Source organism: Manacus vitellinus, unplaced genomic scaffold (genome assembly GCF_001715985.3).
Source record: "Manacus vitellinus isolate BGI_N305 unplaced genomic scaffold, ASM171598v3 scaffold_3_pilon, whole genome shotgun sequence".
NCBI lineage: Eukaryota > Metazoa > Chordata > Aves > Passeriformes > Pipridae > Manacus > Manacus vitellinus.
This window is the reverse complement of record NW_021940535.1, coordinates 9,112,510-9,129,296: the sequence shown is the minus strand read 5'-3', so window position 1 is coordinate 9,129,296 and position 16,787 is coordinate 9,112,510. Positions and strand designations below refer to the sequence as shown.

Sequence of the window (16,787 nt, the reverse complement as noted above, 5' to 3'; positions counted from 1 at the left end):
CTTGGATTTCTGACACTGACAAATTATTTTTTTTAATGGCTCAAGCATTCACAAGAGGGAGCTCTAAATAGCACCTCATGTAGGGGCAGATCTTTGAACTGAACTGCAGAAGAGAAAGCCAAGTCATTAGATTACACCTTCTCAGTGTTTCCTTTTCCATTCTGGAAGCCAGTGGGGAAAATGTGAGTCACAGACACCTAGATATAAAATTTTTAAATGACAAACTCTAGTTTGTAAAATTTTATACATGTAAACTTTGGACAGCCAGAAGCAGTGGTAGAATAGAGAGCCTGTACCTTGGCACTCCTTGTTCTGCTGTGACAACTGGCTTAAAGAACGATGCTTGCATCCTCTGGCACTCACTGCAGAGGGCAGTTCTCCTGTTAATGGGCCTCACATGAGATGCTGCATACACATTAGAAAGTGTGAACAAACGAAGCTGCTCTTCTGGGAACGTGATGTGGCTCATGGCAATCAGGTTTGCTACCTTCAGGCCATTTATGGTGTAAGTTTGGGCTCTTCAGGTCTCTTCGAATTTTTTGTTGACTGAGAACCTGGCACGCGCTGCGTCTCATTTATTTTTACCTTGTGCTGATGCATTACAGATGTTTAAGACACTTCTGAGATCAAGTAGCTAATATGACTTAATATAGATCTTCAGTGAAGTAGATCACTGTAGCAGTATCTATACATAAATTTGAGCATTGAGATGATCAGTTGAAGTGGCTTCTAAAATGAAAGTAATGATGGGTAAAAATTCACCATCCACAGTCCTGCAGCAGCATAAGTAACTGACTGACAAACTTGTTTAGTGTTGCTACACAATCTGTTTCAAGGTTAACGTGAAGTCATAAACTGCCCTAGAGCTCTGAGGTCAGTCCTCAGACAAGATCTGGTTCCTTAGGGCTGAAAAGACTGGCTTTGTTACCCTGCAGCACCATTTGCTCTGGTATCTGACCAGTCACCTTGCTCCCTGCCTTTAATTGCAAGCTGCAAGCAAAACTACTCTCCTCCACAGGAACACATTGCATTTCTGCTCTTTCAAGCTAAATTGGAAGGACAAGTAGAAGAAAGAATGTAAACTCTAGAGTAAGATTTATTTTCCTATTCCAAGTGGGTACCAAGTAATTTTAAAGCATATAATGTATGCTAATGGATTTAAATCTTCTACTTTTCATCTCTGCTTCACTCTCTTTAATGAGATTTTTCTGTCACAAATCTATAAACATCAATTAAGCACACCACATTATTCAAGATACAGATATATTAGTGATTCTGATACTGGAAGTATGGATATCATGCACAGTTATGCTGCTGCCTCTGCAAACTGTAGTGGTGTGCTCTCCATTTGTTTTCTCTCTTCACAATGTTTCTGACAATAAGCAGTCTCCACTGACTATTGAAGACTGCTGTGGAATAAAATGTGGTTTAGTGTCCCTCAGGTGTCAGGCCACATAAATTTATCTCATTAAAACTGTATTATGGTACAGACAACTCATCGGGAAAGGACTGAAGATTCACAAAGAACTTAGAATATTATTCTATGACTTAAATGCTTTACCATGCATTCTTAATACTCTTTGCATGATATTGTGAGATATTTTGGTGATAGAATTTTATTTTATTTTTCAGCATAAATTTTGGCCAATTATTTCTTGAAAGGATGGGTTTCAAAGTGGCAATTCTGCAGAAATTTCCAGTACTGTGCAACCATTTGTATTATTCAGTCTATTGGTTGCAGGCTGACATAGAAGACATTTGAAGACTCTTTCTGCCTTTTCTTTAATTTTCTTCATAGGACTAGGCAGATTTTTCTGTTTCTTTTGTTCTTTTCTTTTTGGAGCATTTAATCCTATATCAGTAATTACAGAAAGTGTCTTTCTTAGCTACTTTTCATCTGCAGCAGAGGCAATACATCTCACAAAGTCAGTCCTTCCTGTCACATCTATAGTAAAATTGGTTCTCCTTGGACTTCTAGTGAGCCTTGTGGCTTGTGGTTATTGTTTCTTACCTTCTGACCACTGACTCCAAATAGATATTCCCTCTCTCAAGTTACCTGGAGTGTCAGTGTGCAAGGTGCGGTACTTGCTGGCCCCCGTCCAGTAAATCTATTAAGCATGTGTCCAGTTCTACTGAAGTTAGTTATGGGCCCTCCATGTGTGCTTAAACACATGCTTAAATACTTTAAAGAAAGGGAGTAATCTCAACACTTGGCAAGACTGAGTTTCAGAGATCCTTTAGACCTCTTCATACCTAATTTGCTATTTACTTGCCCTAGCTCTGCTCGAGCCTCTTTCTTGCTTTGTGCCATCTCCTTTCTGATTACCCATCCTTTTAATTTTTCTCCTGCCCCCTCTCCTTGTGCCTTTGCATTCCTCACTAACATCTTAAGTCTGTGGTAATGATCAGTGGTCATGAACATCTCTTTTTGTACTGCTAGAGGAAAGCCTGTTGAATTTTACAGCATGCAGCCTTTTCTGAGCTCCAAGGCAAAAGTTAATAGAATTAAATTCACAGAATGTGAAGACATTTGCAGAGTTTGATTCTGTGGGTAAATTTTGAACCCGTGAACTTCAAGTGAGCTGAAAATTTATTCAGAACACACTCTCCCATCTCTAGCACAGACTACATTTAATGTTATACACATCTGTTAGTATTACAAACAAGAAGTTGCTGTTTTTACTCTAGTGCCAAATGAGGCACAAAAAAACAACAGCTGTTGCTATTGCACAACTAAACAACCACCTCCCCCCAGCAATTAGTTTTGCCTTAAAAAAAATATAAAATAAAAACCTCAGACATTAAAATTGAAAACCTCATAAAAAAAAGAAGAAAAATCCCAGAAAATAAATAGACTCAAATGTGGTCTGCTTATAAATATTCATAGGGAAAAATGGGATCACATCACTTAGCCCACTCCTAAGGGAACCCTCAATGCTAACGAACTCTTGCAGCACATGTTAGCAATAATGGGTTTCCTTATTCTACAAGACAAAAACAGGATCTCGGGCCAACATGGTGGCTCAAGTAACCAGCCTCAGCAGGCTGCCTTGGAGAATCCGATTTCACTTGAATTCTTGCCACTTCCAGCTCGGCTGATGATTTCAACTCTTTTATTGAAACAGCGAGGTAAGACTGTGCAGTGCAGTGTGTGGCATTCAGCTGCATGTATTCCGTTCATACAAATATGTGTTGCCAAGCTCCCTATTTCTGTGTGGTTTTAACGTTTCCTCCTTTAAGTGGTTTTGTTCTAGCAGGTGCTGGGTAGGCCTCCCTGGTGCCGCCTGGTCCTCAGCTATTCTTTTTGCTCTGGGGCTTGGTGGTCTCACAAACATCTTAAGCGCTGCCCACACTGTCAGTGAAACTCTGATCCAACCCTTCTCTCAAGTCCAGATGTGCCTCCAGTCTGTTCACATGCAGTTGCACATTCAAAGACAAGCTTACACTAAGCTGCTTCTGCGCCTTGTGGACGATGTACCCAAGCGCTTTCATCACCAAGCACTCATTCTGTGTACATCAGGCAAGGGCAGGATGGAGTGTACTCCACTCCAGTCTGCCAACAGATACTTGGAGTTCATTTCTCCCCATGCACATTGTCAAAGCTTGGCAGCACTGTAGGCAGAAGGCAAGGCAGACAGCAATATGGGTTGCTGCTTATGCCTACTTCCCTGCTCTCTGCATAGACCTGCTACCTATTTTTTTCTGTTTTCACAAGTTTTCTGTGCTGTTGAGTGGGCAGGATTGCACAGCTCCATTTGCTTGCTCTTGCTGGCCTCGCCTTGCTCACCTGCTTGGTTGGGAAGAGGAACAGTAATCATACAGAGGGGACTTCCTCTGTGTTCAACTGCTGTTGGAGCAAAGGGTCAGTGCTGGGGTGCAGCAAAGCTTCGTATGCCTTTCCTTCCCTGTATGGGAACACGGGTGAGCTCAAATGTCACCATAACTTCTGTTAAAACCAACAACAGTTTTTGCTTGGAAAAACACATTGTTTAGGCTGAAATTTTCCAGGCGTATCCACTAGCTTGAAGGTTAACTTTAGGGAATTTAAATAAAAAATCAGGTAGAACATCTTTTAAATTGATGAAGACTGAAAAGGAGCATGAATTTAGATACACAGAGGCATGCCTCCTGCTTCTAGTCATCCTTGTATAAGACACAACTGTAAGTAGAACTGACCTGGGCAGAGTGGTAGATAAATACTCAAACCCTTTGTCCATATTGCTATGATGAGACCAAATTGTTTGCTTTTAAATGTTGCACATCCTTGGATGCCTGCCCATTTACTTCACTGGGGACATAGGTCTATGTAATTTGGTGGAGGTACCATAAGATTTAGCCAAACTAGACCTCTATCAGTTTGCTTTCTTTCTTCTTTCCTTCTTCCCTCCCCCCCTTTCTTTTTTACATAAATAATGAATGATTTGGGAGGGGCCTGGGGTGGAGCAGATTGCCTCTGTGTGGTGACTAAAAGGGAATGCATGGGAAATGTATTGTATATATTTTGGGGAAGTGGGGGAAAAGGTAGCAATCTTGTTAACGCGATGACTAGTCAATTCTCTCACACTCTCTCTAAAGAGAAAAGTGGTAACGGAGAACCCTTTTAGTATTTCATTTCTTATAAGACTACCAGGAAGCTCTTTGAATAGTTCTGTCTGTTTTTAGCACCTGATATTTGAAGCTGTAACCAGGGCACTGAGTTCAAACACAACTTGAACTATTTTCAAAGGCTTATCCAGTCTTACAACATGACACAGTCATTGCTCCAAAAACTCTTTCATTAAATCAACCTGTCTTTCTCCCTATTAGGGTAAAATCCTGAACAGAAAAGGATGCTGTCCTATTTGCACTGAAAGTAAGTTATTTCTTCACATTCTTTAAATTCTTTTTTATTCTTTCTGAGAAAATAAATGTAGTGGAAGTATGTTTGCTTTTCTGCCTTCTTTTTAGAGGTGGTTAAGGGGCAGGTGATTATTGCTGGCCATGGATTTTGCCTTCTATAAATCTGTAAATTTAAAATAAAATGCTTGGGTATTTTATTTTATTTTTTTCAAAATGCCACTATTTTTTTCAAATCTGAGGTGCTGCATTTTGAAGGGTATCGTTGGTCTGTGGAATTTGTAGGCAATAAAACAAGAAAATTGATAGAGTTTTGACCATTAGGACTTGGGTACCTTTTATACCTGTAACTAGCAGTCCAGCTATGTGTATACATAATCCAACACCTTTGCAGATGATTTGTGAGAGTTAAAAAATTCTGTGCAGAAATCCCACAGTCTGGGACAGCAGTGGAAAGTAGAATAGACAACTGTCCTTCTTTTTTGTGATGTTTAGTTCAACTGTTGCTTTTTTATCCCTCTTCACTTCAGGAATGATCATTAAATTGTGATATCACTTGTGTTCTCTCCTAGTCAGCAAAGCACTTATACAAATACTTATCTTTAAACTAGTCTATTTAGGTCAACAGGGAGACCTGTCTTCACTGAAGTTAACGGGATACCATTACATGTTTCCTTCAGTACACGTTTAAGCATTTTACTAAATAGGGGCAGACTACTAAAATACGGTTTTATTGTCTATAGGAAGGCTTCTGAGAGAAGGAACTGGTTTTTAAGGAGAGTGTTCCTATTCCTTTGTCTAAAATCATCAACTCAGTTCTGGGTGCTTCTTGGATTGCACAAATTCCATATGCTAAATGTCAGTTCTTCTACTCTGTGTCTCAATTATTTTGAAATGTGGAACTTGAGATAAAATAAATCTAGTTTGCAAGTCTTCGTTATCAAAATGAAATTAAATACAAGTGACAACCTCACAAACACTTGAAATAATGCTGAGCAGAGGAAGAAGTGAAAGAAGACTCAACTGAGCAGTAGTTGATTTCATGTTAGCTCAGTTTCGTGGGAGAAGAAATTTGCACGGACCTTTTGCTCAGATATGACATATCATTAGTGTCATGGATTTATCGATCTCTATCTCATCTCTTTTCTTATTTTAGTCTCACTTAACCTTTCTCATGTGTTCTTTTGTAATATGAGAGTGGAGGAAAATAATGGGGCCAGCCACTCCCTCAAAGCACAGGAGACCCTCTACTCTAAGAGGTTAAAAAGAAGACAGTATGATGACTTGTGATAATTGTTTCATGGGAGAAGGAGTCAGAACCCAGACTTCTTCAAAGTAAAAATAACTCATCTATGAACAAAGATACCTAAAAATTCAAAACTTCTTGATGATATAAGGGGCAATAGTCATGATTACACAATGTGAAATTAAGGGCAGACCATTGTTGCTTGTCCTCCAGCCATGCAGATCTGTAGAGAGCCTGACTCCATCTTCCCAGTGACCTCCTTCTGGCAGACTGCTCTTAGGTCTCTCCAAAGCCTTCAGGATAAACAGCCTTGTTCCCTTATGGGAAGGGAACAAGGGACTTATGGGTCCTGTCTGCATTGCACTGGCTGTACCACCACTGCACATAAAACAGAGGGGTCCTGAGACTTGTCTCACTATGGACCCATTTAGTATTTGGGGGAGAGCTGATTCTAAGCTTTTATGATTAAAAGGGCATTTCCAGCTTTCATTGGGTAATGTAATCAAAGAGCTTAAATACCCACTGTCATACAGTAGTGGTGGCTACCACTATCTGTTTTAACATTAGCATTTTAACAATGCAAGGAACTAATTCCACCTTTGCACCAGAAGTGCTGTAAATCTCATCACAACATAAGACCAGCAAAAAGGCATAAGGATTTCAGTGATGATCACAATCTCAGGTAGTAATTAGGAACTTTCCTAATTCAGCCAATTTCTGATGAGATAAGTTGTATGTGCACAGCCCTTTCCCTCACTCACGTTGATCCTCTTTCCACATACTAACACACTGAACATTTGGCGGTCCAGCAGATATTAATTTTCCAAAGTAAAAACAACATAGGGAGGTACAAGAACATACTGTACACAGGAGAGCTTTGAGTGTAGTTTAAAAGCAGCCAGTTTCTATGAAGTGGGTCAAAACCAGTCACAATACACTTTAAACTGAAAAAAAACCACCCAAACAATCAAAGGATTACTTTGAAAGTAGTTTGTTGCAGAGAGAAAAAGTACCTCATCTCCTTAAGGGCTGGAGAGTCTCTTTTGTCCACTGTTGCTGAAGTTAACTATAGTTAGTTTTGACATGTTGCTGTTTAAGCTCCATGGCTGGCGTACAGTTATCACTAATTAAACACAGCGGTCATACCAGTGGAAAATTCAACAGTTTAGTTTATGCTGCTGTAAAAAATGTAATGAAGTGTACTCTTTTGGGTTTGATTTAGAAAAATCACTACTGACGTCAATTCCATAAATTAGTAATCCTATGTTAGACCAAGGTCATTTTCATATTAAAAATAAGAAAACATTAAACCTGAGTTCAAATAGTATTAACAGAGAGCTCTCAACTTCAGACAAAGACAGGAATTTGCAGTGAAGGTTAAGTCTTTGTTCTTGACAAAGAAGAATTGATAGACCTTACTGAAATTATAGCACACAGTATGAAAACTCCTACTTAAAATATGTAGATGTATTTTAATCATGATCAATAATAATCCTAACACAGTCTTACCCAAGTCATTATGAGATTTTGTAGATGAAGTTTTTTCAAAGTGGACTATAGTCATCTAGGTCTAGCAGTACACATGATTGATTTTGCAGTAAAGGACTCTTTTGGGGCAGAAAATTTCGTTCATTACAAATCATTCTGCAGGTTTTTTAATTGACAAAATGACCAATGAAGCTAAAGCAAACTCAAGGGCATTTGGACCCAGCCTTAGGAGTGAAAGGTTAGTACTTTCACCTGGTCCTTCAGTTGGTCCTGCATCCTTTTTATATGTTTTTATAGAATTACTGAAAAAAAGTGCTGATTCTTGAAAGCAAACAAAAAAAAATGGGGTTATGCATTGGAGGTACCTGTGAGAGCAGGTAGTGGGATGAAAGGACTACATAGGCCCCCGTTACCTGTGTTATTTCCTTGCCATGGAGAAATACATCAACAAAAAGACTACAATTGTGCATTCATACTGGAATACTGTTCATTATTTACCTCCCATTTCAGCTGTGACGGTCTACTGTATAAATATGTATTTGGACAAATTGGAATAGCTATTTTATTTATGAAATAGACCATAAAGACTCCTGTGGAGTTTTTGACACCACACCTTGTAATGTGTATTATATCAAGCTGCACTATGCAGTAGTTATGAGGAAAGTACTCTATGGCTATGCATTTTTTACAGAAAACCTAATGAAATTCTATTATGCATGTTCTGTAGCTAGTTTTCAGAAGTTAATAATGTGTTCTGTTTGATTTAGTGCTTAATTGAGCATATGGGCTAATAGCATTCAAAGTTTCATTTTATTTTTAAAAAGCTGAGATATTTTTGAATTATAGATGTGCAATCAGAACACCCTTAACTGGTAAACTTGTATTTTTTCCTCCCTCTCCTTGCTTAGAGAGTGTCCAAACCAATTTCAGTCATAATTTAAAGTATATTTTTCTTGGCCACTCCTAACTACCTACAAGCCCAGAAGAGTGTGACCAGACATCTGGACATCTTGGACTTCAATTGACTGCTCTGATCTCCTGAAAAAACAAAACAAGCTATTCCATGAGCACCAGAGCTAACAGAGCCTGGTTTCCTATGGATTTGTGTCCCATTTCCTTTATATCCCAACAAATAATAAACACAGCTAGAGACAATATATCCTGTGGCTGGTCTGGAGCTACAAGTGTGCTAATTGCTCAGCCAATATGCTCATGCTCTCCGGCTGGTCAGGATGTGTGTGCTGACTGTCTGTCTGGCCTCCACCAAGCACTATATATATTTTGCCTTTCTAAAAAGGCTAAATACTGTCTGGGGGAATGGGGGCATTGGGTAGAAGGAAGAAAGGTACATTTTGGCAACCACTTATTTCAATAAGCGGTTCTTGCCTTTACTCAGCATACTACTTACCAGAAATGAGTAGTCTTTCAAACTTCTACCCCTCCGTATTGGCCAAAACAGGTTGCGATTGTTTTTTTTTTCTTTCTCAGAGTATGTTAAAACTTGGGAAATGCCAATATGTTCTTTTCCATGTTGTTGCTTTTTTAGCTTCATTTTTTGTACAGCTAAATGTGTTTTCAAAAACGGTGCTCCTTGCCCACAGTTACCTTCCCCATTACCTTTTCTACTGAAAGAAACTATTTCATTTGAATTGGGAGCATGATTTGTAAATGCAAGGAAAGCATGCCAAGAGTTCTATAGTATTCACTTTAGCACCTAAATGCTATTATTAGTTTGCAAGTAAGCTGTAGAGCCTTAGGTGGAAGCTGAAAAAAATGCATTCATCACACATACAGTTTAATATTGTCAAATGTAAAAGAGTGAAGTCCGTATTTAGTTGCTTAAAGAACAAATATGAAAACTGCCAAGCTCCCAAAAGCTTCTCTGAATGCCAGAAGTTTTCATTACCGATTAGGGAGTGACATGCAAGATTTCCAAAAGAGGTCTAAAGCTGTTTGCATCCAGCTCCTAATAATGGTTAATCAGAGTTGAGAGCCTGAGGTGTTTTGAAAATCACAGCCCCCTGAACATAGCTCTGGGTCCCTCCTTTGAAAAATCTATGCTTTTCTAGGATAGAGAAGTATATTTGCATTCATGTGCATGTGTAGATGAGCAAAAGAAGACACCAAAGATCATGACTGCCAGGTTCAAAACAAACAAGAGGCAATGTTTCTTTGTTTATTTTGCCCAAGGGTGTTGTGGATGCTAAAACATTTTTGGGTCAAGGAAAGACTGGACAAATTCACAGAAAAAAAGCCTATCAAAGGTTACTAAATTAGGGGAAGTCACATCTAGCTCAGAAAGTCCCTAAACTAAAAGTATTTGGAGTCTAGGGAGGCCTTAGGGGGAAGTATTATATATAATTGCCCTTTTCTAACTCTACCCCAGACAGCTGGTAGGGACAAGGAGTATCATCAATAAGCTGGGAACAATTTACTGTAGGAAAGAAAGGGAAAGATCTTCACCCATGTGTTATGTCTTGTTAGCATAAGCTGGGAAATTTCATACTCTAGTGTTGGGGAACATTGGTGATGCAGCAACACTCCTCCATCCGTTATGTCCCAACAGAGGAGCAAGTCACACACAGTCCCAACAAGAGAATGGGTGCTTCCAATAGATTTCAAAAACTGCCAAGCAGAAAGACTGGTTTGTTTCAGAAAGGTAAAAGAAGAAAAGAAATAGGAAAAAAAAAAGAAAAAGAAAAAGAAAAAGGAAAAAAAGAAAAAGAAAAAAAGAAAAAGAAAAAAAGAAAAAAGAAAAAAAAAGAAGCAAACTATAAAATATGATGTGATTGAAACTCTCCCAAAAGGAAATAAACAACAACCCAGATGCTAAATATGGCAGGAACTCTTTTCATGTTGACTGTCTTTTGCAGTCTTGTTACACCCGGTGTTTAAGGTTTATTTCTAGGCCAACCAGTTTTTCTTACTGGCAGTGCCTGAGTTATCGCACACACTCCTTCAGAGTGTGGATTTATTTCTTAAAACCCACAATTTTAGCAAACCTTTCAAGAATGTTTTACACAGTGATATCAGAGAATCAATTATTCAGACTGTTTTTAGGTGGATTTTCCCTCCTCCATTTCCTTGGTTATTAAAGAAAACAGCGAAATTTGGATCAGACATTCAGCTATCCAGTCCAAAATACATTTTTAACTGCATTGCATCAAGTTGACATATGACGTGTCACGATGTAACATAACATAAAACAACATTACTCTGCATAACACATGAGAAATTAAAAATAAATATTTCCTTTGGATCCCATTGGTACCATCAATTTTACTTGCACATCTCTAAATTATGTTTATTCCTCTCATGTCTTGCCTCTTAACCACTTGCTTAGGTGGGGAATCAGCCTTCCCCTCCCAATAGGTTGGTTAATAACATGTATAATGTGCACATTCTTGGCCTTTAGAAACACAAACAAAACCAGTTCTTTCCTCTGGAATCTTTACTGATGTTTGGCTGATTTTTTTTTGTTGATAGTTTCCTTGTTTTCATAAAAGTTGTGATTACACTAGAAGAAAAATTAGAGATGGAAAAGCTGAAGTAGAATCTGAGCTGGTAATGTCATATATTTTAATATTCATCATGCAGATACTTAGATGAGTGCATAAGGAAATCAGAAGTGTGTTAATGTGATTTAGTAACAGGTAAAGTCAGATAGTCTCTATAAAATTTATAGATTTTTTTTTCCCATTGGTAAAAATGACATTGGTGATTAAAAGCTGTATGGTTCCTACCAATTTATGGAGAATCAATTAATCTTTTAATGAACTTTTGAAAGCAGTTATTAACATCCTTATTGGTATCAATGAACAAAAGGAAACTCATAGAAGTGCAAATTTTTAAAAGCACTCTTCTTGGTTTTCAGGCTCTGCCTAAAGTCTGTCAGGCCTGTTTTCCAGAGGTGGTGATCAAATATGGTTCATTTTGACTTCTAATGGAGCTGTCAACATGATGTCCTTGAGAAACTGAAACTTGTGGTCCCTAGTTACCAGACATAGTAAAGAGGGGTAATAATGATGCCAAGATTAGTTACTGTCTTAGCTAAAGAAGCATGCATATGGCTAGTTAGGGGTAAAGGTACCAGCTCTGTAGTAACACTGCACCATGTGGTGAGGGGAGACTGACTGAGATTAGGCTTTAGGAAGACCTTTCTCACAGGAGGAACAGACAGACACTGCTACAGATTGCCAGAGGTGGCTGTGGGGTTGCTGTTACTACCACTCTTTAAGAGCAGGTTAGATAGGTCTGTCAGGAATAAATACAGGTGATTCTGCATTGCAGCTGGAGAAGGAAAAGGTAATGTCTCCTGGTCCCATTTTCCCCTATATTTCCCCTTTAATCCCATTTTCTGGGTCTCCATGTAGGTTTCCTTGGGTGCACTTTACAGCTAGAAAAATGCCAGAAAGATTTTAGTTGCTTTAGCATAACACCCTGCCTAGGCTGAAAAACCCTGCTGAGAAAGGTGTATTGTGTAGTTAAAACTGCATTCCACTCCACCGAAGGAATTCCCTTCCCCTTCTCCATAACATTCGTGTCTCCTTCCTTTTTTGTAGATTTGAATTTTCCTTTTTTAAGCTGCTTTTTCAGGCAGACCATTTTATTTGCATTTTTTTCCTCCAATGAATAAATCGTATTCCTTGTTACTCTCCCCTCCTTTATTATTATTATTTTTTTAAAATTTTTTTAATTGATGCTCACAGCTCTCTGATTACTGGGTCAAATTGCCCTCCCCCTAAAACAAACATCATCTTTCAAAAGCAGCCTTAGCCCATGGGTGTCCAGCTGGCAGTAGCAGTGTGCATTTCTCTGCCTTGAGACGCCTTCTCAGGAGCAGTGAGATGTGGTTAGAACCTATTGTTATACCAGAAGGCTGCAAGGCAAATAAATTTACTGCTATCTTTGATTGTGAGACAATTCAATCAGTTGATGGGTAGCTGCAGGGTAACTCAGCATCATTGACAGTAGTGTGGAAGCATTCTGCCTATGAGCTGTGACTTGTGCAACCAGTGTATGGCTGCAAACATCCATAAGAAATCTACATCCATTTGTAATAATGCAAATAATTGGTAGAGACACCATGGTCTTAGGTAGTTATTGCTTTCATGTTAGTCATGTACTACTGACTTCTAGCTGGTAGTGTGGTAACAATAACTACTACAAGTCAGTTGTGTATAAACAACATATGCAATAGCTTGTAAAACTGAATAAAGATACTGTTTCTACAGATGATTTGGGGGAAAAAAGTAAACACGCCTAGTTTAAAAAATGTACAATATTTATAAGTGTACAAATGTAAAATATGGACAGAACCAGGTCCTGCTAAAGTGGTCTGATGGCTTTTAATTTCAGGCACTCACTGAAATGTGTAAAATTTCATAGGCATTGTAATAACCTGTTCTGATGGTAGATTATTATTATATGTTTAAGGGGCAAAGGTACAGGTTAGCCTTCCTATGCTGCCCCAGGAATCAACGGGCCTTTGGTTCCCACCCTCCTTGGGGAAGACTTCTACTAAAGCTGTGAAGCTTTTGGTTTTAAAAGATGTGTATATTCCTAGGGGGTGTCAGCCAAAATCTGCCCTGTAGAGCAGGTAGATTAGGTGAGAGCAGCGTCCTCTAAGTTCTTGTCAACTGCCTTTTTCAGACTTTGATTGATCCTGATATGGCGCTTTTGTTTCTCACTCACCTGCAGAGCCTGGAGTTTGCACTGTATTTGGAGACCCTCACTACAACACTTTTGATGGACGGACATTTAACTTTCAGGGAACATGTCAGTACGTTTTGACAAAAGACTGCTCCTCCTCTGCCTCGCCCTTTCAGGTGCTGGTAAAAAACGATGCCCGTCGGACCCGTTCTTTCTCCTGGACAAAGTCAGTGGACCTTGTGTTGGGCAGAAGCACAATCAGCCTCCAGCAGCACCTCACAGTGAAGTGGAATGGGACCCGAATCTCACTACCTTGCGAGACACCGCAATTTCATATCGATTTGGATGGTTATTTGCTGAAAGTGGCAACCAAAGCAGGTAGGGCAAGTATGTGTGTGTCTGTGTATGTGTGTATGTGTGTCTTCTTTCTCCCTGAAGAATTTCTCAAGTTCAACATGAACAGTAGTCAGTAAAAAGGCACGATAGCAGTAATAAATATAGTCATAAATCTGTAGAGATCTTAGGAACCCAGAGTGCTTTCAAAATTCCCGCAGCCCACAAGCAGACGGAGATCCCAGCTATGAGTTTGAACTCTGCAGGATATTTGCTAAGCTGTGTTTCATTCTGCGGCTGCCAATTAACTGCCTGAATGGATCAATGTGCCATGATTTTCACTTCCAGTAACTTAAAATGGCTTATGCAGGGTGTGGTGGGTCGATCCTTGCTGGAAATCAACCAAATGTGCTCACGAAAGTCACTCTGTCACTCCCTGCCTCACCAGGACAGGGAAGAGAAAATACAATGAAAGACTCGTGGGTTAAGATAAGGACTGGAAGAGGTCACTCAGCAATTACTGTCTCTTTTGTCAAAGAGACTGAGTTTGGGGAAATTAGTTTAATTTATTGCCAATCAAGTCTGGGTAGGATAATGTGAAATTAAGCCAAATCTTCAAAACACCTTCTCCCCCCACCCCTGTTTCTTCACAAGCTTAACTTTACTCCTTATTCTCTCTACCTTCTCCTGCCCTGAGTAGCACAAGGGGATGGGGAATGGGAGGTGCAGTCAGTTCATCACACATTGTGTCTGCCACTCCTTCCTCCTCAGAGGAAGGACTCATGCTCATTCCCTACTCCAGCGTGGGGTCCCTCCCATGGGAGATAGTTCCCTGCAGACTTCTCCAGTGACTCCCTCCCATGGGCTGCAGTTCTTCATGAACTGCTCCAGTGTGGGTCCCTTCCACAGGGTGCAGTCCTTCAGGACCAGACTGCTCCAGTGTAGGTCTGCCACAGGGTAACAAGTCCTACGAGCAAACCTGCTCTATCAAGGGCTCCTCTCCATGGGTCCACAGATTCTTCCAGGAGCCTGCTCCAGGATGAGCTTCACACAGTGTCACAGCCTCCTTCATGCATCCTCCTGCTCCAGCATGGGGTCATCCATGGGTTGCAGGTGGATCTCTACCCCCCATGGAGGACCCCCATGATCCTCCACGGGCTGCAGGGGCACAGCTGCTTCACCATGGTCGTCGCCATGGGCTGCACGGGAATCTCAGCTGTGGCATCTGGAGAACCTCATCCCCCTCCTTCTCCCCTGACTGCAGGGTTGTTTCTCTTACGCTTTCTCACTCCTCTTTATGACAGCAGTTGTACAGGACTTTTCTCCCCCTTCTTAAATATTTTACCTGAGATGCTGCCACTGTTGCTGAAGGGCTCAACCTTGGCCAAGTCCATCTTGGAGCCAGCTGAAATCGGTCCATCTTGGAGCCAGCCCGAATGGGCTCCGTCGGCCCCCCATTGGCTTCCCTCAGGGAAGCTTCTGGCAGCTTCTCACAGAAGTCACCCCTGTAGCCCCTCCACTACCAAAATCTTGCCATGCAAACTCAATACACAGCATCATCGTTTAATGCTTACAGATAAGAACGGAGAGATCAGTTCTTAAACATAACATTCAGGTTTTTTTCCACAATTGCAACAACATATTTTGCAGTTTAAGTCAGCAGTTATACAAAGTCATAGTTATTAATGGCTGGAATGAGTTTAAGTTGTCAAAGTATAGAAACATTTCACCGGGGCTACCCAGCAAAATGGAGGCCCTGGTTTAAAAACTAAGACCTAATTTGCTGCTCTGTGCCATCTTGTTGGGCTTGTTTTGTGCCCAAATAAGAAGTTGTCTGCAAGAAACAGAGTCTACAGCACCAGAAGCAAAAGGAAATTAGAAATTTTACAGAATCTGGTACCTTATTTCTAGAAACAGGGAAGGGAGATACCAGAGTCTCAGGTCTTTTGAGTCCTAGAAAATACTTTAATTGTCAAAATTCTGAACCAGAGGACTTACATTTGTTTTGGTAGACTGTTCTGAAACTATAGTATCCTTGCATAGATAAATACTGAGGGGAAGTTTAAAATTTTCTCATTAGCATGTGTTAGGTACTACTGTAGTCCTGAGAGATTTCACTTGCACAGTGAAGTAGTGTTTCAGTGAGAATACTATTTACTGTTAATTCAATTAAATGCCATGTGAAAGCAGTGAAACCAGTCTTTCTTGTGGAGTGATATGGTCACAGGCATGATGCATAGTCATACTCATTATCTAGCATAATTTTTTTTCAAGGGGGACACTAGCACCCACTGTTGAGCTGAGAATTTAGACACCTGTTCATATAGCCCCTGGAAATGTAAGTCTGCATAATGTGGATCCCAGCTCTGGACTCATTCCTCAAAGTGGCAATGCAGATTTTTGTGGCTGTCTGTAAAATGCACACAAGCTGACCATTATTCACAACTTCTAATTAAAAGCATCTTGAGGGTTTTTCTTTGCAGCCAGCTGAACACCATGAATTCTGGCGATGTGGATTTCATTAGCCAACCACAGGCCAAGGAAGGGTTTTCAATTGAAGATGAATGACAGCTAATCCTGCTGCTATTCCGTTTGTCTCTGGTGCAAGCCTAATAAATGACTACACACATCCTTGTCCATGTGTTGGCAGAGGAAGTGCAAACATGGCATATGACAACATACCAAACAGTGTGTAATCACTGCAAATTATAGCCTAAATAATTCCTCCCCTTAATGGAGAAAGATCAGGTTTCTCTCACTGAATGCAGCACCTTGGGCCAAGTCCTCCTTTCCTCAGCACACAAGGCCTGGAAAGCAGCAGAACGGCATGGCTCCATTTTGCTGGGAGAGGACAAGCAGCAGAGAGGTTGTAGAGAGGAAGAATGTGCTGAGTAGAACTGGTTTAAACACAAACATTTTTTTCGACAGGAAATTCTGAGTGCCGGGGGGAAAAAAATTGGAGAATTTTCTCTGTTTCAAAAGGAAATGGGGATTTAAAAAAAAATATATGCTTTCCCAGTGTAGGGTAAAAAAAGAGGGGGAGGGAGGAGGTAATGAAAAATAAGCAAAACCACTGCACTGGAAGCAAAATTCAAAGTAAAATTGGGCTGGGAAATGCTGGGTCTGGTGCTTACAGCTCCCCCAGCATTCCCACGGCTTTTGGTTTTCCTTTTGCAGAGTTGGGAGCTGAGTCCTGGATAAAACAGGGAAGCCCAAAGCTTCAGGAATCCTT

At 40.2% G+C, this 16,787-nt stretch overlaps 1 protein-coding gene across 3 annotated transcripts in view; it reads left to right on the top strand.

The window, feature by feature from the left end:
• Nucleotides 1-16,787, top strand: part of BMPER (BMP binding endothelial regulator) — a 147,464-nt gene that overhangs the window by 80,853 nt on the left and 49,824 nt on the right. For 2 of the 3 annotated variants that reach the window (XM_018075932.2, XM_018075931.2), the window contains 2 exons: nucleotides 4,807-4,852; nucleotides 13,271-13,600. In XM_018075932.2, the coding sequence (XP_017931421.2) occupies nucleotides 4,807-4,852; nucleotides 13,271-13,600 (376 nt within the window). The remainder of the gene's footprint in view (nucleotides 1-4,806; nucleotides 4,853-13,270; nucleotides 13,601-16,787) is intronic. The other variant, XM_018075933.2, reaches the window with a different exon arrangement.